This window comes from Thamnophis elegans, chromosome 3 (genome assembly GCF_009769535.1).
Source record: "Thamnophis elegans isolate rThaEle1 chromosome 3, rThaEle1.pri, whole genome shotgun sequence".
NCBI classification, from domain to species: domain Eukaryota; kingdom Metazoa; phylum Chordata; class Lepidosauria; order Squamata; family Colubridae; genus Thamnophis; species Thamnophis elegans.
The window spans coordinates 30,208,818-30,232,360 of record NC_045543.1 but is presented as its reverse complement, the minus strand read 5'-3'; the positions used below and the strand labels follow the sequence as shown (position 1 = coordinate 30,232,360).

At 43.1% G+C, this 23,543-nt stretch overlaps 1 protein-coding gene across 1 annotated transcript in view; it reads right to left on the bottom strand.

Annotated features, from left to right (window-relative positions):
* Positions 1 to 20,986, bottom strand: part of LOC116505855 (cytochrome P450 2K1-like) — a 41,776-nt gene extending 20,790 nt beyond the window's left edge. Inside the window, exons 1-2 of the mRNA XM_032213295.1 lie at positions 20,664 to 20,986; positions 12,488 to 12,650 (exon numbers count right to left, since the gene is read on the bottom strand). Coding sequence (XP_032069186.1) covers positions 12,488 to 12,650; positions 20,664 to 20,840 — 340 coding nt within the window. The 5' untranslated portion in view covers positions 20,841 to 20,986. The remainder of the gene's footprint in view (positions 1 to 12,487; positions 12,651 to 20,663) is intronic.
* Positions 20,987 to 23,543: the final 2,557 nt, after the last annotated feature.

The following is a 23,543-nucleotide window of genomic DNA, read 5'->3' as shown; positions in this document are numbered from 1 at the left end:
TAAGTATGAAAAATGATCATAAGTCACTTTTTCAGTGCCATTGTAGCTTCTAATGGTCACTTAACAAATTGTAAGTGAAGGATTATGTACATAGGAGCAGACAAAGACATACCTTTTACTGGAATTCCTCCTATCCCCCATCCTCAAATTTGCAAATAAGCAGAATCAAACATGGTGATGATGAGTAGTGTGCAAGACTCATGAACTTGGTACAATATTAAGGTGACCAGACGTCCCGCTTTTGGCGGGACACCCCCGCTTTTTAATGCATTTTCCCGCGTCCCGCACGCTTTTTTAAAAAGCACGCTTTTTTTGGCGCTCGCAGCTCCCACCCATCAGCTGCTAGCTTGCTGGGCTGGCTCATCGTTCTGTTCTCTATCCTACCTACCTACAAATTTAAGCCAGCCCAGCCTGCCGCTCACTGATTGGATTGGCCTGGACTCCAGCCAATCAGTGAGCTGGCTGGGATGGGAAATTTTCCATCCCAACAAGCTCACTGATTGGCTGGACTCCGCTTAGCTGAGCACGCCTGCGCAAGTCTCCATTTCCTTTCGTCTTTTGGGGTTGCAGCTGCGCTTACTCACTGGTGAGTAATCTAATCTATTCTATCTAATAATCAGAGAATTTTCCGCTCGCCGCGGCAGGAGGAGAGGGTGGGGGCAGCGGCAGTCGCCCGCAGAGAACTTCCTCTCGCTTCCGGGGCTCCCGCCACCCGGCAGAAGCCCCTGAACTGCGTGGAAGGCCGGCCGGCTGCCGCTGCCCCCCACCCTTCCGCGGAGTCCGTTCGTGTTTGGGATCGCCACCTCCGAGAGGGTGGGGGCAGCTGCAGCCGCCCGCAGAGAAGTTCCTCTCGCTTCCGGGGCTCCCGCCACCTGGCAGAAGCCCCTGAACCACGTGGAAGGCCGGGCGGCTGCCGCTGCCCCCCACCCTTCCGCAGAGTCCATTCGTGTTTGGGATCGCCGCCTCCGAGAGGGTGGGGGCAGCTGCAGCCACCCGAAGAGAAGTTCCTCTCGCTTCCGGGGCTCCCGCCGCCCGGCAGAAGCCCCTGAACCGCGTGGAGGTTCTCTGTGGGCGGCTGCCGCTGCCCCCCCACCCTCTCCTCCTGCCGCGGAGTCCGTTCGTGATCGTGCGCCTCTGCTCTGCAGCGAAAATGCCACCGCCACCCCCTCCGGCTCTTCCCACCCAGACACCTGCCGCCCAGGAGCTGCCCAAAAACCTTCCTGCCCACCACTGGCTGCACCGCAGCTGACTCGCCCTGAGTGGGCTGGAAAGCTTTGGGCATCCAAAGAAGAGGCGCGAGCGGATGGCAGTGGGGTCGCCGCCCGGGAGCCGCCAGAAGCCTTCCCTTCCTGCCCAACACGCTTGTTTTGATGAGCGCGGGGCGACTGACGAATCAGCTGATTGATCTATTTCCCGGCTGCTTGGTTTGCTCTCTTTCTTGAGGCGGTGAGAAGCGGGGGGGGGGGAGGAATCTCCGGATGAGGTGAAGACGTGTTTTCTCTTTAAAATTATTTTTTGAATAATTCTGTAAGATTTCTTTTTCTACTTGGAAGTTGGGAGGGCGGGATGTGTGTGTGTGTGTGTGAGAGAGAGAGATAGAACATGGAACATACATAGAATAACCAGAGCTGGAAGGGGTCTTGTCCTTGGAAGTCTTCTACTCCAATCCTCCACTCCCTGCTCAGGCAGGAAACGCTATACCATTTTTGATCAATGGCTGTTCAGTTTATTCTTTAAAACTTCCAGTATCGGAGCACTCACAACTTCCGGAGAAAAGCTGTTGCTCTGGTTAATCGTTGTCGCTGTGGGAAGTTTCTTCTTACTTTTAAATTGGATCCAGTTTGACTGCATCTGAATACTTTCAAAGAATGCAAAGAATTTCCTTTAACAAGGAGCTGGCTGTGTGTGTGTGTGGTGTGTGTGTGTGTGTGTTTTGAATGGAGACCTCATGGTTTCGATTGCCAAGTTTCGATTGCTGCATGGCAGCGGATGGCAGTGGGATCGCCGCCCGGGAGCCGCCAGAAGCCTTCCCTTCCTGCCCAACACGCTTGTTGCTTCGGGAGAGGTTGGAATGTTTGTTCTGTTTCTCGAGGCGGTGAGAAGCGGGGGGGGGGAGGAGAAGGAATCTCCGGATGAGGTGAAGACGTGTTTTCTCTTTAAAATTATTTTTTGAATAATTCTGTAAGATTTCTTTTTCTACTTGGAAGTTGGGAGGGCGGGATGTGTGTGTGTGTGTGTGAGAGAGAGAGAGAGATAGAACATGGAACATACATAGAATAACCAGAGCTGGAAGGGGTCTTGTCCTTGGAAGTCTTCTACTCCAATCCTCCACTCCCTGCTCAGGCAGGAAACGCTATACCATTTTTGATCAATGGCTGTTCGGTTTATTCTTTAAAACTTCCAGTATCGGAGCACTCATAACTTCCGGAGAAAAGCTGTTGCTCTGGTTAATCGTTGTCGCTGTGGGAAGTTTCTTCTTACTTTTAAATTGGATCCAGTTTGACTGCATCTGAATACTTTCAAAGAATGCAAAGAATTTCCTTTAACAAGGAGCTGGCTGTGTGTGGTGTGTGTGTGTGTGTGTGTGTGTGTGTGTGTGTTTTGAATGGAGACCTCATGGTTTCAATTGCCAAGTTTCGATTGCTGCGAGCGGATGGCAGTGGGGTCTGCCCGGGAGCCGCCAGAAGCCTTCCCTTCCTGCCCAACACGCTTGTTGCTTCGGGAGAGGTTGGAATGTTTGCTCTGTTTCTCGAGGTGGTGAGAAGCGGGGGGGGAGGGGGAGGAGAAGGAATCTCCAGATGAGGTGAAGACGTGTTTTCTCTTTAAAATTATTTTTTGAATAATTCTGTAAGATTTCTTTTTCTACTTGGAAGTTGGGAGGGCGGGATGTGTGTGTGTGTGTGTGTGAGAGAGATAGAACATGGAACATAGAATATGCATATAATTCATAGTACTCCATGGATTATTTTAATTATGATTCTAAATTAGTGGAATTTGCTGCTCTCCATTTCAATATCTGTAGGTATCAGCTGTACTCTCTTTTTTTTAAATGGCTCTCACTTGAGATTCACATTGTAAACTAGTTTCCTTTAATAAATAAAATCCATTTTCTTGTACATTATTTCTGCTGTCCTGGAACTTTTTCAGTTTCATTTAAATAGGGATGTACTTGTAACAATAGGGTAGAAAACAGTACTGATTTCTGAAGGAAAATTAGATAGAACTGAGGATGCAAAAAATCTGATCAATCTTCATTTTTGGTCTGAAAATATACAAGTGGTTTTATGTGCTTCTGTTCTAACTAAAGGATGCACTCACAGTTGTGATTCTGTGAACTAGTTGCAGCTTGTTTCTGTACCATTCTGTGCCATGTGCTTTCCAAGTTTCAAAGCCTTGGATTTTTGCATTTAATCACTTTCTGATTCAGATTCCTAGGCTTTCGCTTGCATTAAAACATTAATGTTGATTTATAAGATCAGTAAACTGGATATTCTACTTTACAGTTATTGTAAATGCCATTTATTAGACATACAAGCCACAACAACTTCTAACACCCATAAGTATGAACCAGTTGCCAAGCATCTGAATTTTGATCACATAATCATGGGGATGCTACAAAGGTCATAAGTGTGAAAAATAGTCATAAGTCATTTTCAGTGCCATTGTAACTTTGAACAGTCACTAAATGAACTATTGTAAGTTAAGGACCACTTGTAATCTCTTTACACTCATGTAATTTAAATATTGCCATAGCTAAGATTATGCCAGGATATTCTACACAGCAAGACATTCTTTAAAACTTGCAGTCATTTTATGGGCATTTTAACTTGCTGTGGTATAATTTTAGAATACATCTGAATGTAGGTAGTAAGCAGGGGTGGGTTCCTACCGGTTCGCACCGGTTCTTGCGATCCGGTTCGTCAGTGAACCCGGAAGTAATTAACTTCCGGGTTCCTAGCTCCTAGCCCCTGTTGCTGGGTGCCTGCAGGGTTTTTATTTTTAAAAAACGCCTCTCCGGAGAGGAAGCCCTGTCAAAGCGCACCTTTCCCGCCTCGGCGGCTGCAGGGACCACCCCGCCGCTTAATTTTCTTCCTCCTCCTCCTCCCCTTCCGCCCGCAGCAGCAGCAATGGCAGCCGAGCCGGGAAAGGAGCACTTTTGCAGGGCTGTGGAAGCCCTGTCAAAGCGCACCTTTCCCGCGTCGACGGCTTAAGGGACCGCCCCGCCGCTTAATTTTCTTCCTCCTCCTCCTCCCCTTCCGCCCGCAGCAGCAGCAATGGCAGCCGAGCCGGGAAAGGAGCGCTTTTGCAGGGCTGTGGAAGCCCTGTCAAAGCGCACCTTTCCCGCGTCGGCGGCTGCAGGGACCGCCCCGCCGCTTAATTTTCTTCCTCCTCCTCCTCCCCTTCCGCCCGCAGCAGCAGCAATGGCAGCCGAACCGGGAAAGGAGCGCTTTTGCAGGGCTGTGGAAGCCCTGTCAAAGCGCACCTTTCCCGCGTCGACGGCTTAAGGGACCGCCCCGCCGCTTAATTTTCTTCCTCCTCCTCCTCCCCTTCCGCCCGCAGCAGCAGCAATGGCAGCCGAGCCGGGAAAGGAGCGCTTTTGCAGGGCTGTGGAAGCCCTGTCAAAGCGCACCTTTCCCGCGTCGACGGCTTAAGGGACCGCCCCGCCGCTTAATTTTCTTCCTCCTCCTCCTCCCCTTCCGCCCGCAGCAGCAGCAATGGCAGCCGAACCGGGAAAGGAGCGCTTTTGCAGGGCTGTGGAAGCCCTGTCAAAGCGCACTTTTCCCGCGTCAACGGCTTAAGGGACCGCCCCGCCGCTTAATTTTCTTCCTCCTCCTCCTCCCCTTCCGCCCGCAGCAGCAGCAACGGCAGCCGAGCCGGGAAAGGAGCGCTTTGGCAGGGCTGTGGAAGCCCTGTCAAAGCGCACCTTTCCCGCATCGGCGGCTGCAGGGACCGCCCCGCCGCTTAATTTTCTTCCTCCTCCTCCTCCCCTTCCGCCCGCAGCAGCAGCAATGGCAGCCGAGCCGGGAAAGGAGCACTTTTGCAGGGCTTCCGCCGCACCCCCAAGGACCGCTGACCTCGCGCTGCCGTTTCTTCTTCTTCCCCGGCCTTCCCAGTTAGCTTGCTTGAAGCTCCGAGGAGGCGGGAGGAGGGTCGCAGGAGTGGAAGTGGGGGGAGGTCTTCCCGGCCGGGAAGAGCTGAGAGGCTGCCGGCCCCTTTCGCAGGAAAGTTAACTTTTCTTGGCGAAATCCTGCCCCCCCCCCGCGTGGGTGAGCTGTCCTCTTCCCGTAAGCCGCCCGGAGTTACCTGTGTGTGAGGTGGGCTGCCCTATGCATTTGCGTGTATGCGCTGGAAAGAGAGTGAAAAAGAGAGGGAGAAATAATTATATTAATTAGATAGATCAGTCTTTCTCCACCTTGGAGACTTGAAAGTGTGTGGACTTCAACTCCCAGAAAGGGAGTTGGGAGAAAGGGAGAAAGGAGGAGAGAATGAAAGGAAGATGGGGGAAAGAAGAAAGAGGTAAGGAGAGGAGGATGGAAAGGAGAGAAAGAGGGGGAGAGAGGGTAGAAAGGGGAAGAGGAAGAGCAGGAGTAGGAGAAAGGTAAGGGAAGAAGGAAGGGGAAGGAGAGGAAGAAGGAGGAAAGTAGAGAAGGGAGGGAGGGTGAAAAGAAAGAGGTAAGGAGAGGAGGATGGAAAGGAGAGAAAGAGGAGGAGAGAGGGTAGGAAGGGGATGAGGAAGAGCAGGAGTAGGAGAAAGGTAAGGGAAGAAGGAAGGGGAAGGAGAGGAAGAAGGAGGAAAGTAGAGAAGGGAGGGAGAAAAGAAAGGGAAAATAAGGTGGTGTTATAACAGGAGGAAGGGATGGTAAACAAAGCAACCCAAACTGTATATTATAACCTATTAAATGAAATAATAAATGTATAAGAATGATAAATGTTAAAACACTTGTAACCAAACGACATGCGATATGTGATGATGGGTTTTTTTCTTTTTGTTTTGTTTTGTTTTTATTGTTTTGGGTATGTGTCGTCTATGTCAGTGGTCCCCAACCTCCGGTCCGCGGACCGGTGCCGGGCCGTGGAGTACCTGGCACCGGGCCGCGCAGCGGCCGGGGGCCATGATAGCTGATCTCCCCCCCGCCCTCTTGCTCTGCTCGCCCCGGGAGGGAGGGGGTGGCGGTGGCGGCCTCGGCCCGAACTTGGGATGCTGCTGGCGGAGGCTGCCTGGGAGGCGAAACTTTGTCCGCGGACTCGCCCGGCCCGCCTGCCCCGTGGAATGACGAGGGGGGGAAGGAGGGGGCGGCGGCACTGCATTTTCCTCCCAAGGAGAAACTAAGGTTGCGGGGGGGAGGGGCGCAGCGCGGCCGTTTCGGGGGAACTTGGGGAGCTTCGCCGTTCCGAGAGGCCGAGGGAGGCTCCGCTGCGGGAGGGAGGGGAGGGCGCCCGCCCGCCGCCGGCGGCTCCCTTCGCCCAGCCTGGCACCACAGTAACTCTCCAGGGCTGTCATTTTGTCGCCGAAGCGAAGGCGCGCACTTGGCCTGGCGGCTGCTCGGGCTGAAACGACGCGGAGCCTCGTGCTTCCCATGGAGGGGAGGGGGCAGGCGGCCGACCTCCCGTGTCGCCAGGCGGTTCGCTGACACTTCCGAGAGGCGAAGGCTTCGGTGCGCCAGGCCTCCCGCCCAGCCCCGAATGCCAAGCCGACTGCGGCTCCTTCGACCCGCCTGGTGAAGCGCCCGTTGCCGCCCCCCGACCGAGTCTGCTTCTTCCCGTTTTATAGCTGTGTATTCTACTCCTTGTGAAGAGTCAAATATGGTGTCAAGATGCGTATTCTGTAAACTCTGGGAATGCTCCATACTTCATGGAGGGATATGAGTTCCTTGAATGTGTTGCATGGAGTCTTGTGGATACAGGCTCAAAAGGAAATAGAGAAATTCGGCTATTTAGAACTTACTCAGAATGTTCACCTAAGAATAACGCAGGTTTATGCCAAATTTTCATGTACTACTCTTGAGAATGTTGTCAAATCAGATTTTACTTTTTAAAACATTAAAATAGCTTAAAAGAAGCAACCTAGTTAATATTCAATAAAATTTTACATTTTACAGCGCGCGCGAACAACGCCCCCCCACTCCTGCGCGCCCTCAGCGGGCCACGGTAAAATTATCAAAGGCTGACTGGTCCGCGGCGATAAAAAGGTTGGGGACCACTGGTCTATGTAACAAAAAAAATTAAAAAATATATTTTTATAAAAAGGTGGAGAAACACTGAGATAGATGATAACGAGGGAGGGAGAGGGAGAGAGAGAGAGAGACCATAACTAGATAGACAGATAGGCAGGCAGATAGACGGATGGATAGAGAGAAAGAGAGAGAGATAGGTAGGCAAGCAGATAGATGGATGGAGAAAGAGAGGGGGAAAGAGGGAGAGGGATACCATAACTAGATAGGCAGGCAGTTAGACAGATGGATGGATGGATAGAGAGAGAGAGGATGTATATAATTAAGGTGACCAGACGTCCCTAGCGAGGTCGCGGGCTGGCAGTAACTGCTGCGGCCTAGCTCCCCCCCCCCGGTCAATGGTGTCCCTCTTTACCAATCTGAAAATCTGGTCACCTTACTTGTTTAGGTAATTCTGAGGTGGTTGATGGTTCTGTGAGTGCCTGTCCTTTATAATTTTCCACATTGCCTTGATGGTTTTTATTCCAGTGACTTTGTCTTTCCTGTTCTTAGGCTTAGGAAAAAAAAACTGGTTTCATTGGCAGTCTTTTTTTTTGGGGGGGGGGGATTTTTATTTTTTTGGTGTTTTCCTAGCACTGTCATAGTTTGTGGGTGTGGGTGGGTGTGTAATGTCCCACAGTTATCTATGCATTAATAATGATCTAGTAATATTAATAATATCTAGTAATTAGTAATATCTAGTAATAACATCGTCTTGGACACTCCCATCCGGTCACATGGGCGGCAAGCCACTCCCATCCGGTCACATGGGCGGCAAGCCACTCCCATCCGGTCACATGGGCGGCAAGCCACTCCCATCCGGTCACATGGGCGGCAAGCCACTCCCATCCGGTCACATGGGCGGCAAGCCACTCCCACAAAGGAGGCCACGCCCACAGAGGTGGTTCGAACAATTTTTGAAACCCACCCCTGGTAGTAAGCAATCTTTTCCCAAACAATGGAAGGGACAGAACTGGCCATCCTGCATTGGAAAACAAAACTTGCTGCTAGAAACAGTTGATATTGGCAATCCACTTGGAACATATCTTATTTGGCAAGTAAACTTTTACTTGTTAAAATTTGTTGCTTAGTTGTTTGATTGATTTCTCCTGGAAACGGTATTATATAAAAGAGGCATTTGCTCTTTTCTTTGCCATTATAAACCTTGTTTTGGGAATGGGAGATTATCATAGCCCTCACTCCTATGACTGAAAAAGAAGTAATTATGAAAATAAAGTATACATACTCAGTACTTCATTGAAGATGGTCACATGACCTTTTTTTAATTTGCAATATTTGGCACATAGACTTCTTTCCTGGAAAATGTATTCCTCAAATTGAGATAGTACTCTTTGGGCCCTGCTTCAAGTTTTTCTTCCTCCTTTTCTAAACTGCTGAAACACAGGGTGATTTAATTTTGAAAATATTGTTCAGATACTCGGCACAAATGGTAGTGATGGTATTAATCATAATAGCCATGGACAAGGAGAATATAGTACATAAAGATGAAATATAGTACAAAAAAGACCACCTCCATAGTTTAATATTCCAATCAAACCACCTCATATCTTTACGTAATAAGGGAAAAGACAGTAACTTGCTTCTTGAAAAGAAAATTATATCAGCTGTTCTCCAAGCTTTGTTAAACACAATTGCAGTTATCATTTGGTTTAAGCCAAGAAGCATGTTGCTTGGAATTATATCAATCCAGAACCAGTGAAATTAAATCAGTGTTAAATTAAAAATGTATTTACGGGTAATTAATTATAGAAAGATACAAATGTTGCAAACTCATCCACTTATTCCGGATTCCATCTGCCAGTCAATGTCGACTGGCGACTACATGGAGGAGAGCCTTTTCTGTTGCAGCTCCGACCCTGTGGAACGATCTCCCCGTTGAGATTCGTACCCTCACCACCATCCAGACCTTCCGCACGGCCCTTAAGACCTGGCTCTCCCAGCAGGCCTGGGGATAAGTTTTAAATTACCCGCCCGAGTGTTGACTGTTGAATGCAAGTTGGTGTTTTATTATCTATCTTGTTTACTCACTGTTTGTCTTGTATTATTGCACCCCCCCTTCCTGTGATTGTAAGCCGCCCTGAGTCCCCTCAGGGAGAAGGGCGGCCTATAAATCGTAATAAATGTCTAAAAAAAAAACTTACATGGATCGCCTCATATCCATTATATCATATATCTTTTGTTATTGTCTTTCAGTGGCATTCCATAAGAAAAAGTTTCCCCACCATGATTTGTGACATCTATACCATACTATATTCCACATCCATGTATTAATTTAAGGAGGAGGGGATTGATATGCTAACAAACACATATTGTCTCCACATGGTTTCACATCTTATTTATAGATTGATGTGTTTATTGTAGTTTTGAAAGAGTGTGTATTTTTTACTCAATCAGAACCTGCTGGACATAGGATCAAAATGTCTTGCTATTACCTAATTTTTGGGTATGATTCAGCAGTTAGAATAGTTTGCAAAGGTACAAGAAGTTCTGTATGTCATCCTCACACATGCAAGTTACACAGCAGTTATTCACTTAAGAACTGTGGCAAGAAAGGTGCTATAGTGACCAAAGTTACAATGGCATTGAAAAAAGTGACTGATGACCATTTTTCACACTTAGCGACCGTCGCGACCATTTTTCACACTTAGCGACCGTTGCAGTATCCTCATGGTCACGTGATCAAAATTTTGTTTGGCGGGAAAGAAGGCGGGGCTTAGCAGTGAGAAGATGGAGTTTCAGGCTACTCCTGAAATTCCTCTATACCGAAGGATTTTTGGACGGGTTCTTTGAACTCTAGCTGTCCCGGAGACGACAGTGAAGGTAAGGAGAGACCCAGGACCTCAGAGACATCCGCAAGTCTCTGGGGGGGGGTATTAACTCCTCGTGCCAATTCCTTTCTGGATTAGCTGCGTGCTAACTGAAACTGCAGGTTGCCCCTAAGAATGGTAGAAGTGATGTCATCTGGTAAGCTGATTTTATTATCCAAGAGAGACTGCTCGCGTTAAAAACTTAAGCTAACCTAAACCAAAGAATAGGAAAATTTAGCGGCGAATTGGCTTTTTTTAATGGATTTATGGCTGGTGGTTACTTTACTTCTTAAATGCTTCAAGAAACTCCTTGACATCCTCCCCCCTCTGACTCTCCCTAAGTGGATCGTAAAATTTATTTTCTACTAATTAGCCCGTCACGATTCGACATTTTTATTACTTTATTACTTGGCTCTGTTTACGATCAGATAAGATTGCACAGCCTGCAAGAGAATAAGAAAAGTGCTTCGAAGTCTGTGGGAAAAAAAAAAGAGCTTGCAATTTTTAACTGCGACACATCATGGCGTCTCGAAATACCTCTAAGATTTCATTTCAGATTCTTTTTTCCGCATGTAGAGGGCTTTTTGACTCTTATCAAAGGCTGAAAAGAAAATTGGATCATCTGATTTTAAAATATGAAGTAAAAACTGAGATCGTTGAATGTTTAAATGTTCCTGAAATACAAATGGAAAATGTGAGAAATGGTGTCTGGTCTATCTCAGAGGAAGAAAGGAGGGAGGGAGCTATAAAGAAGACTCATTTAAAGAGACAGAGTGCAGGAGGAATGGAAAATCCACCCTTGAGAATCAAAGTTAATTTGGAAAATTTTACAAGCCCAGGACAACATTATTATTTCATCACTGATATTCAGAGTCCAAAGGTGCGAAAATTTCTTTGTCTGGATTTGCTTATGAAAACATTTGGTAAATTTATCCAACGCGTGGCAATTGGTTTGAGAAGAATTTGCTATTGGAGAGACACTGGCTGACAGATGGACACTGGAGAGATGGACACTGGAGAGATGGACACAGATGGACACTGGAGAGACACTGGCTGACAGATGGAAGAACGTAATTTAAAATTAGCTAAATCTGATTACCTTAATGTGTAATAGATATAGCTGAATAATTACTGATATGGATAGTAATATATATAATTTGGAACTGGCTGATAGATTGAAGAATACAATTGAAAACTAGCTAAACCTAATTGCTTTTTTTGTAACAGATATAGTTGAATAATAATTGATATTGATAGTAATGTATATAATGTGGAGTTGATATGATAACTAACAATTGGATATGAGAAAACATCTTTAGATTATACATAAAGAGTATTAACTACAATAATTATCACTATTAAAAAAACTAAATAAAATACATACAATCAAATGTTAATCAATACTGGGAAAATGTTATGATATATGATTAAATATTATGGATGTCCAGCTAAAATAGGACATGAGGATTTGATGATAATAGAGGATTCTACAAATAAGTAAATGAATTGTCAGCATGTGTTATGGATTAATTCTTTAGTATAGCTAAGGATGAAGGATGTTTAAATAACCATAGGTAATTAAAACTGGAGGTATAATGATGTTGATATGGTAAATATCCGAGTTAAGATATTTGAATTAATATGAGCTAATGGAAGAGAAGCACCAAAGCATGTTGTAACCAGTTGATATACTTTTTTTTTCATAATAGACACCTGTGTTTTGTTTTGTTTTCCTGCCTTGTCTCTTGTCGTTTTTGTCTTTTTTTGTATTTTTATTTTTTATTTTTTATTTTAATTTTTATTTTTTATTTGCCCTTTTTTTTATTTTCTCTTTTCCCACCGGTGTGGGCAGGTATTGTTCAACATTATTACTTTTATTAATATTTCTAAATAATAATTACAGTTAAATGAAAATGGATATATAATAATGCTTGAGTTAATATGAGTTATGTTGGTTGACTGTGGAGGAGATGTACCAAAACTTATCTGTAATTGATTGATACATTTTCTACAGATGTAAAGAAAGATGCTGTACCTGTTTTAAATTAAAATTAAAAAACATTTATTAAAAAAAAAATTGTTTGGCAACAGATTCGTATTTATGCTGGTTTCAGTGTCCTGGGGTGACCTTTTGACAAAAAAATTTTTTTTTAATCAAGGCCCCCCCCCCCCCCCCCGGTCAAGGGCGTCCCTCTTTTCCAATCTGAAAATCTGGTCACCTTATACAATATTGACACAGCTTTTTTACCACTGGTTAACTCCATTGGCATTAAGGGACAAAGTCATGGTGGCATTAAAATGATTTTAGTTAGATTTTCATCCTGGTTGGACTTGCAGAAGCTATGTCACTCACCTGAGGTTCTTTTGATGAAAACCTCAAATGAAAAGTTTTACATCACACTGATCATACAAGGTTTGTCAACTACAATGCACAATGAAATAACTTACCATATCCTTTCACTGTGTCTTCAAAAATGGGGACGATAGGCCTATCTGCAAATGCATCAGCCTGGTTCACTAGAGCTTCTTTCACTGTCTCATAGCCAGTCAGCACCACCATTTCTTGGAATCCCAGTTTGATGCGAAAAATGGGACCATATACTTTTGACCACTGGAATTCAACAGATGAAAAACAAAGAGGCCATTTTGATCAATAATTATACGTACATATGTAGAATAAGTTTAAGAAACTATGAGTCAATATTCAAAGGCAGAGATGACATTTCCTTTTTCTGTTCTATTGAGAATTGAGATGGTATAAGCTTCTTTATCATTTTTAATATTGATATGGTATATATTTCACATTAATTTAAAAATGCTGAGTAGAAAAGCTGTGAGAAGGTTTCTAATATGAATGGAACAAAGTCCTTTGTACAGATTATACTATCAATCATAGAACCATGGGGCTCGAAGTCTTGGAAATCTTATAGTCTGGGGGTCCCCAGATCCCGGGCTGCTGATTTACACCAGTCTGCTCCCTGCCAAGAACCATATTGTGCAAGTGAGCAAAGTATCCACCTGCACACAGACAGAATCCAGGCGGTGCACAAAGCCATTTCCTCCCAAACCGTGGAAAAACCACACTCCATGGAACTGGTTCCTGGCACCCAAAAGGTTGGGGGCCTCTGTTCTAGTCCAACCCTCTGCTCAAGGTGGGTGGCTTATACCATCCCCATTAAATTCTTGTCTCGTATATTTCTTAAAACCCACAACCCCAGAACGCAAGCTATTCCATTGATTGTCTCACAGTCAGAATTTTTTTTCCTAACTTTTAGGTCAGGGTATGAAACTCAAGGCCCGTGGGCCAAATCCAGCCCATGGGGTGCTTATCTCTGGCCCACAGGGTCAGCCTGGAAATATCAAAGAACAAGCCCATGGTGCCTCTACCAGCCAAAATGGACCATGGGTGTGCATGTGGCCCCCACGCAGGCCATTTTTGGCCTCCCTGGCTTCCAGCAGCACTCTCCAGCCAAAAATGAGCCATGCAGGAGGTCTGGATTGGACTGGATTACAATTATGTGGCCTCAAGTAAGTGCCTGATCTGGATAGAAAACAAACAAACATCCTATGTTAATACTACAGTTTAATGCCAGATTTTACATACTGTCCATTTAATCTATAATCAGCTATCTATAATTGACAGCCATTTCTATTTACTATCCTGGAAATTTACCTCTGCTGTTAGATCTTGTATTATCTTGTTATTTATGCTATTGTATTTTTATTATTAGTTGAATAATAAAAATGCAATAGTATAAATAGTTTTTGTGCCTGGAAAAGCAATTTAATATTAAAAGAAAGGGTATACATTTATAAATAAAATGTTTTTTTTAATTATAAGAATTTTAATTTTTAAAACAAACTTACACAAACAACACATAAAACATCCAACTACAGTTACATCCAGCATGTCGATTGGTTACAAAACTTTTGTGCATCCTCTCCATAGTCCTCACTTACAACTTATATAGAATCTCATATTATCAATCTAATGTATATGTATACATTATTATCATTGTTAATCATTTATTTGACTATAACTATTATTCCTTCATTTTATATGAGATATTCTAAATTTTGAATTAATTTATATTTTAACAATTCATTACATCCTCCTAAATCCATCCAATAATAGTATATATTTATATTATATTCTGTGTCATTCCATTGTCCTTGTATTGTAAAATTCTCAATCATATTTCATTTCCATATTTTTTGTATAACCATTGATAAAATAAATCCCATAGCTTATAAAATTGTTTATCTTATTGTTCTATAATTTCAAATGTCAATTTGCTCATTTCAGCACATTCCATTATTTTATGAATAACTTCCTCCTGTGTTGGTATTTTCTCATTTTTCCACTTTTTAGCAAATACAATTCTAGTCGCTGTTAACACATTTACAATCAAATATTTCAATTCTCTACTATATTTCCAGTAAAATCTCCAATAAAATATATATCTGGCTTAAAATCAATATGTTTTTCTGTCATTTTTTCCAATCATGTGTGGATTTTACTCTAGTATTTTTTAGCTTCTGCACACGTCCACCACATATGGTAATATGAACCCAGTATCTGATGACATATCCAACATTTTTCAGATTTATTCTTGAACATTCTTACTATTCTCATTGGGGTAAGTGCCAAAATGTATAAATAAAATATTTAGTGGAGTATGAACAATAAGTAATAAATGTTTGCCAGTAATGTCTGGTAGAAGAGATAGGAAAATGGTAATAAGTCAAGAACTGTAGAAAGAACAAAAAGGGAAAAATGCATCTTGAGCCTGTGTCAAACGTCACCATGGCCATGCCCACACCTGGCCACCACACACCCTGGCCCTCCAAAGTCAAACACAATCTTATGCAGCCCTCAATGAAATCGAGTTTGACACCCCTGTTCTAGGTTGTATCTATCTTTAACAAGTTTCCACCCATTACTTCTTGTCCTGCCTCAAGTGCTTTGGAGAATAGGTTGACTTCCTCTTCTTTGGGACAGCCTCTCAATTATTGAAAGACTGCTATTATGTCATCCCTACTATTTCTTTTTCTTTAAGAAGAATATTTATTTATTTATTTATCATCTTTATTAGACTCACAAATAACTCAAGGCAACGAAAATATCCGACACATCTTCTTTCTCCTATTTTCCCTATAACAACAACAACCCTGTGAGGTAAGTTGGGCTGAAAGAGAGTGACTGATCCAATTACCCAGCTGGCTTTCATGGCAAAGACAGCACTTGAACTCACAATCTCCTCTTTTCCAACCTGATATGTTTTAGCATCCAGTCCCCTAAGCATCTTTGTTGTACTTCTCTGAACTCTTTCTTGAGACTCAACATGTTGTATCATGGGAACCAGAACTGAATGTAATATTCCAAATGTGGTCTTATCAATGCACTGTAAAGCAGTACTAACACTTCATGTGATCTTGATTCCATTCCCCTTTTAATGCTGCCTAGAACTACATTTCGCTTTTTGTGTATGTGGCTGCAGCACATTGCTTGCTCATATTTAAGTGGTTGCCCACTAGGACCTCTAATTATCTTTGTTGTTCTTTTCTGCACTCTTTCTAGAGCCTCAAAATCTTTTTTGACCAGGACTGAATGCAACGTATGTAAGCAGTATATTGCAGTACTTTACATGATCTTAATACTATTCTTCTGTTGATACAACCTAGAACTGCACTGACATTTCTGGCAACTTCAACAGAGGCTGGCTCATACTTAAGTGGTTGTCAGACTCAGACTCCTAGATCCCTCTCACAGTTGCTGTTGTTCAGCCATTTATTCTATGCCTGTGCACTTGGGTTTTCTTGCCTAAGTACAAAACCTTACTCAGCCCTGAATTGCATTTGTTGGATAGGGTCCAGTGTTCAAGTCTTTCTGGATCTTGACTTATCTTCTAATGTATTGGCTCTTCCCCCTAGCTTGTCATCTGCAAATTTGTTGAATTTCCCTTCTATCCCTTAATCTAAATTGTTTATGAAGATGTTGAAGAATATTGGGCTTAAGACAGAATCTTGAGATACATCATTGCATATTTCTCTCCATGTAAATGCTCCATTGAGGATAGATTTTGAGTGTGGTTAGCTAGTTACAAATCCATTTGGTGAAAATGCTATTTATTGCACATTTTTCTATCTGACAAAGTAGTAGGTTGTAGTCCACTTTGTCAAATACTATGTCCATAGAATTTTTCTGGTACACTAATTTAGTCACTTTGTCAAAAAAAAAAAAAAAAGATTTGTTTGACATGAGTTGTTTTTGGCAAACTCATGTTGGCTTCTGGGTATAACTTTGCTTGCTTCTAGGTGTTCACAGATCCATTGCTTCATTAACTTTTTGAGGATCTCCCCAAGTATTGATGTCAAGCTGATTGATTTCTAGTTTCCTGTATCTCTTCCTCTCCTGTTTTTGAAGATGGAAATCACATCAGCTCTTTTACAGTCCTCTTGTAGTTTTCAGTAGTTCCAAGATCTTTGAAGGATATAGTCCAGTGGTTCTGATAGCACATATGCCAGCTCCTTCAAAATTCTGGGATGTAATCCATGTTGTCCTGGTGATTTGAACTCATCTAGAGTAGACAGATGTTGTCTTATCATTTTCTTACCTGTTTCGACTTATATTCCTAGTATGTCTTTTACAGGTCTTCTTTTGGTAGGTTTGACTATTTTTTCCTTTCATGTGAAGACAGATGCAAAGAAAGAATTAAACAATTCTACATTTCCCTGCTACCCCCCACTTCCATCTAACTCAATCAGTAGACCGATCATGGAATTTTTTCTATTTTTTTACATATTGAAAGAAGCTTTATTATTATTGCTATTATTATTGACATTGTTGCAAGTCTTAGTTCATCTCAGTTCCCAAGAAACCCTCCATCAAGGAGCTGAATGATTACAGACCATTTGCCCTAACATCTGTAATTATGAAGACCTTTGAGAGGTTAGTATTGGCTCACCTGAAAATCAACACAGATCTACTGTTAGATGCCTTGCAGTTTGCCTATCAAGCAAATAGTTTGGCAATGATGCTGTCAATATGGCACTTTACTACATGTAAAGTGAAGCGGTGGACGTGATGAACCGGGGTCTCGAAGCCGTTAGGGACTGGATGAGAGCTAACAAACTGGTACTCAACCCGGACAAGACCGAGTGGCTGTTGTGTTTCCCTCCCAATATTTTGGCTAGTGTTCCATCACTCAGGCTGGGGGGCCAAATTTTACACCCCTCAGACAGGGTTCGCAACTTGGGAGTCCTCCTGGACCCACAGCTGACCTTTGACCACCACCTGTCGGCTGTGACCAGGGGGGCATTTGCCCAGGTTCGCCTGGTGCACCAGTTGCGACCCTACCTAAACCGGGAGGCTCTCACAACGGTCACTCGGGCCCTTGTGACCTCTAGGCTGGAATACTGCAACGTGCTCTACATGGGGCTGCCCTTGAAGAGCATCCGGCGACTTCAGCTAGTCCAGAATGCGGCCGCGCGAGTGATTGTGGGCGCACCGCGGTTCGCCCACATAACACCTATCCTCCGCGAGCTGCGCTGGCTACCTGTTGATCTCCGGGTGCGCTTCAAGGTGCTACTTACCACCCATAAAGCCCTCCATGGTAGTGGATCTGAGTACTTGAGAGACCGCCTCCTGCCAATTACCTCCCTACGACCTATTAGATCACACAGATTAGGCCTCCTCCGAGTTCCATCCACCAGTCAGTGTCGACTGGCAACTACGCGGAGGAGAGCCTTTTCAGTAGTAGCTCCGACCCTTTGGAACGATCTCCCCATGGAGATTCGTACCCTCACCACCGTCCAGACCTTCCGCACAGCCCTCAAGACCTGGCTATCCCGTCAGGCCTGGGGATAAAGATTTTAATCCGCCCCCACCCGAATGATGAATGAATGTTGCGCTCTATTTTTACTTATGTACTGTCTCATGTCTTGTCTTGTATCCCCCTCCCCATAAATTGTAAGCCGCCCTGAGTCCCCTCAGGGAAAAGGACGGCCTATAAATAATAAACAAATACAAATACAAAAAAAAATGTTGCAATATCTTGAATCCCTGGGAACTATGCAAGAGACCTTTTTATAGACTTCAATTCAGGATTTGATTCCATTATTTCAAATTTTTCACTCCAAACTGACTAAGCTAACGGTTCCTGTCCATACTTGTAGGTCAGTGGTAGGTTGCAGGCGGTACGCCCAGGTACTGGCGTACCGGAGCGTGCCCGGAGCACCAGATACCATTCCGGTACAGTGCTCGGGAGGGCCCAGCTGCCCACCCAAGCTCCTTACCTGTCTTTTAAGCCTTTGGCCCTTCCATGCATGTGCATGGTGCATACGGCTCCTGCATAGTGCTCCACTGAGCAGCTGGGGCATCGCGGAGGCTTACAAAAGCGTCGCAAGCAGGTAAGATGCATGCGTGGACCGCGTGTCCATGTGCGCAACGCCGGGCCGTTCCAACCGTACCGGTTGGAATGGGATCTGGAACCCACCCCTGTTGTAGATGGATTGTTAGCTTTTTGGCAAAAGCAAGCAATAGGTGAAGCTTGGGAAAATCAATTGAGCACCTAGTTGCTAAGAAGATGTGCTCCCAGGGCTGTGTGTGCTCTTCATTGTTTTTCTCTCTCTGCACAAATGACTGCATCTCTAAGGACCCCTCTGTTAAAGTACTGAAGTTTGTAGTCATTAATCTTATTTGAGATGGTGATGAGTCTGCATATAGACGGGAGGTTGACCAATTAGTACCACTGGAACAATATGGAGCTAAACATGCTTTAAACTGTGGAGATGAGAGTGAATTTTAGGAAGAGCCCTCCTACTCTACTATCTCTTACTATATTTGACAGTACAGTATCAGCAGTAGGTTTTGGATTCTATAATCTCCCAAGGTTTGAAACAGACACTTAATATCAGAACCATCATTAAAAAAGGCACAACAAAGAATGTTCTTCCTGTGTCAACTTAGAAAGTTCAGACCAAGAGCTGTTGATGCAGTTCTACAGAGGAATTATTGAGTCTGTCATCTGTACTTTGATAACTGTCTGGTTTGGTATAGCAATTAAACAGGGAAAGTATAGTGTCCAATGGATAGTTAGAACTGCAGAAAAAAACAGTTGCAACCAGCCTTACTTCCATAGAAGATCTGTATGTTGCTGAGATCAGAAGGAGAAAATATCTACAGGCCCCTCATATCCTGGACATAAATTATTTCAACTCCTCCCTTCAGGAAATCATTATAGAGCATTACATGGCAAAACAATTAGACACAGGGGCAGTTTTTTTCCTCGGGCTATGACACTGCTGAACACCTAATCCTCTCGGTATTGTTTTATGTCTAAGTATATTTACCCAGGCAGTATTATTATTATCATTCCCATCTTCCCTACTGCCTCCTCTTATTGATATCATTATGATTATTAATCTCTTGCTTTACATGTACATCGACAGCTTCTGCACTGCAAACAAATTCCTTGTGTGTCTGACTGCATTTCTCCAAATAAAGTATTGCATTCTATGCTATGCTATGCTATGCTATGCATTCTATTCTATTCTACCCTACTCTATTCTATAGAAGTTGACTAGTCTATAAATTGTTCATTCTCTTCCTTTAAATAGTGAATCTCTGACCACCAACACAGTGTTTTTTTTTTCCTTTGAGGAAGTCTGACCTACTTTTCTTCTTGGCATTGTACATTTGGCAGAGTCTTTTCTTCAAGTGTCTACATGCTTGCTTTCTGAGTAGGATATGAAATCAATTACTCAGATCCAGAGAGGGAAGGCATTATATTTTTCTTTGGGGGAGGGGGGTTAGCCTTTAGTGTGACATGCTACTAAAAGGCTCTTGCCTTTTCTTTTAATCTTACTTACTGTGTTCTGTTTACATAGAAACTTCTGAATTTAATAGGAGTTTGTTATGTTTATCATGTTTACCACTGAAACTCAGTGTCTCTGGAATTTTAGTGGCTTGCCTTGCCTCTAGAGGCTTCACTTTTTCCTCAAGTAATCTAATTTATGGAAAGTGTAATTTGAGTCCTCCGTCTTCATGGTAGTGATGCTTGCAAAAGTGGTACACTTATATTCCTCCGTTTTGTGCTGGACATAAGAGTAGAATTTCACAAAAGAGAAGCTGAGCCTCCAACATGTTGTGGAAGAGATGATATAAAAACTTTCCAATGGTGCCCCTAGTGGTTTTTGAAAGTGCTCATAAAAATTCCTTAAGGACAGAACTTAAAATATGTTCTTAAAAACAAATCTGATAATCAGGAATTCTACCCTTCTGCCCTTTATTAACAGCTGTGAGAAAATCTTGTTTGTGGTATTGTAAACTGCAGCAATAGATTTAATGACTTCTGCTTAAAGTGCAAACATAGGAATGCCTCTAAGTACATATCGGTATCAAGCCATTCAGTTTAAGAGCATTTACATTTCCCCACAAGTCCCTGGGGGTTTGAACATAAAATATTTAAATGTATTCAGCTAGATCTCCAGTTTTTGAACATTTTACATACAGTATACACCATCAGGGAGATTTACCCAACCACGTTACCAGGATTTGGTCCTATCCCAATAAGGTTTGGCAATTAACAGAAAAAGGGACTTGTTAATGATCAGGTTTTACCTCTATCATTGTTTGGTGAGGCCTCTTCAGATCCATCATGTGCAGATTTCCCAAAATAGGTATAGTCCTGGGTCCTGGAGGGAGATTGTGGGAGCTGTTATTCCTGTTCTTTTTCAAAAGGAACATAATTGCAAAAATAAATAGTAATAAAGTTAAAATTGCTCCAATCCAATCCATTTTCTTTTAATAAGCAGTCTTCAGTAACAGTTATAAGGAATTTTGAAAACTGAAATGATTCCTGCATGTATTTGAAAGCAATGCAGTAGGCAGAGCCCAGCTTCTCTTTCTACTGAATCCTTAGGCTGCTCTGTTCGATAAACAACTTTTGAACTTTTCCCTTGTTTTTTTCCCAACAGGAATTTGATCTTTTCCTGGCACGTGTTACACAAATAGTGCAATCTACAAAAACGTACCAAACCAGATTCACATATTTGTACTACAGCTTTTTAGATGTATATAAATCTATCTGTCAGTCCAGTGGCAATTAAGGACATACTTTTCATTTTTGCGGAATGGAATAGTTGTGAGATTGAATATTTTCAGAAGAGAGGCTCTCTTTAGTTCAGTGCCTCTTGTTCTCAGTCCTTGATTCTGTTCTCTGTTCTGTTCTCTTTGATTGATACAGTGCAAGTTCTATTCAAAACAAGAGAGACTTTCTACGTCAAGTCTACCTCAAAACAGTCCTCTTGGCAAATGGCTGTGGTTCACAAAACAGTAATGGGTGAATTAAAAGCTACATCATTTTACTTTCTTTGTTTAATTGATTTCCACACATTCCTGCAATATGTATAACATACCTATGGGTTCTCATTAATAATTATTATATCCTTGAATTTCTTCATATGTGGAGGTAGAATGGAAATGAATGTACTAACTTTGTCCCATTCTTGTTGTGTTTTGGATACACAGAAAGCAATCACTGAAGGAAAGTAGATTGTGAAAAGGAGGTGAAACTTACCTATGCTTCCCTCCCTCCTTGTATTTAGACATGACTCAATTTAATGACATATGAAGAGTACTGCATATCCATCATGCCATCTTTATTTATTTTTATTATATTTTTGTATTTCTTATATCTTTATTATTTCTATAAACAACTCACACTGACAAACATACCCAGTGCTCCTTCCTCTTCTGGTTTTCCCCACAACACCCTGTGAGTTGGGTTAGGCTGAGAGAGAGTGACTGATCCCAAAATTATTTAAAATGTGTTTTAAAATGGAAGTTTATGCAAAGATTCCAAATTCTGAAGGATTCCATAGTCATCAACTAAGATGCCTGGACATTTTGGTTGGTGCTAAACTTTAGAACTGGCACTAAAACCAGAAACAGAAAACTGAAGGAGACAAAAACAGTAAAAGGCAAAAGAAACAAATGGCCCCAAATAAAAGAAAAAGCACTTTGCTTTTCATGATTTCCCTACAATACTTTCTGTTGTGGCCCAGCAGTGGCCGGCTGAGCTGTTGGTGGAATCTGACGGTGATGAACATTATGGGACTGCCCTGGAGGCTGAGGAAGACTCTGGGGGTGTTCGGAGTCAGAGCAGGGACTAGAGAGGCCTGTTGGCCACCAGATGGCGTCTGAGCCAGGGAGCAGTGAGGAAGAACAGTGGGAGGTTGTCCCTGACATAGGATGCGGAGGGCTGATAGGAGAAGGCAGCAGCTGTGGAAACAGGCTCGCAGAAAGAAATAGGACTGATTGGCCCCTCCCAGAGAGCTTATAGGTGGGGCGATGAGAGGGAGATTTTGCAGAAAACAACAGTTACAGTCTTAGTTTAAAGTTTGAAGAATTCTGTGAATTCCTTGTTTTTCATAGAGATTATTTGTCTGGGCTTCTAGCCAAGGGATGGTTTATCTCCCTTCTTAGTCGTGGCAGACAGCCAAGCTGGTATCAGTGTAATTTAGAGGCCGGGACAGAACAGCTTTCCTATTGGAATCAACATTCCATGAGTTTATATGCCATTACCATTCATGTTTTAAACAATCCATGAAGCATAGACAATATTGAATTATGTTTTAAAATTTTGCCTTTTTGTCAAAATAAATGCATTTCAGGGGTGGAAAAAACAGCTGCTTATACTTTTTTCCCCCTATGAGATCAATAGCAATAGCAGTTAGACTTATATACCGCTTCATAGGGCTTTCAGCCCTCTCTAAGCGGTTTACAGAGTCAGCATATTGCCCCCAACAATCCGGGTCCTCATTTTACCCACCTTGGAAGGATAGAAGGCTGAGTCAACCCTGAGCCGGTGAGATTTGAACAGCCGAACTGCTGAACTGCAGTCAGCTGAAGTAGCCTGCAGTGCTGCATTTAACCACTGCACCACCTTGGGTCTCTATGTAACACAGCACAGGTCTTGAAAGGGATGGTAGCGGAGGTAAGTCCAACAGTAGCAGTCAGGTGCAGATCATCTTTAGATGTCCCCCCCCCCCTTCGGGGAGTGGAAAATAAATTTCTGCAGGAGGCTGGTGAAGAAGAGGAAGAGCTCCATTTTGGCAAGATTCTCATCTGCACATACTCTCCGACCTGGAAGAAAACATAGATAGGGGGAAACCAACAACCCTCTGTTTATTGGTTTCTTAAAATAATTTCACAGGATTTCCCAATGTCCCATGACCACAGAGAGAGCAGCACACAGAAAAACAATGATATATCACATATAAGGATAGAAGTAAAAATGTTATAAAAGAATTGTCAGTCCCACCTTGGCTTGCATTTCTAAATAAAAGTGATCCTTGGCTCTTTTTTTTTTTTTTTTTTTTTTGCAAAAGGTAGTTTTATTAGAAGTCAAATGAACTGCAGTAATGTCTATGGAGATTCTCAGTAATCCAGGTCATGATGATCCAAAAGGGTTTTTTTCAAGAGGCAACTGGAGTTTTT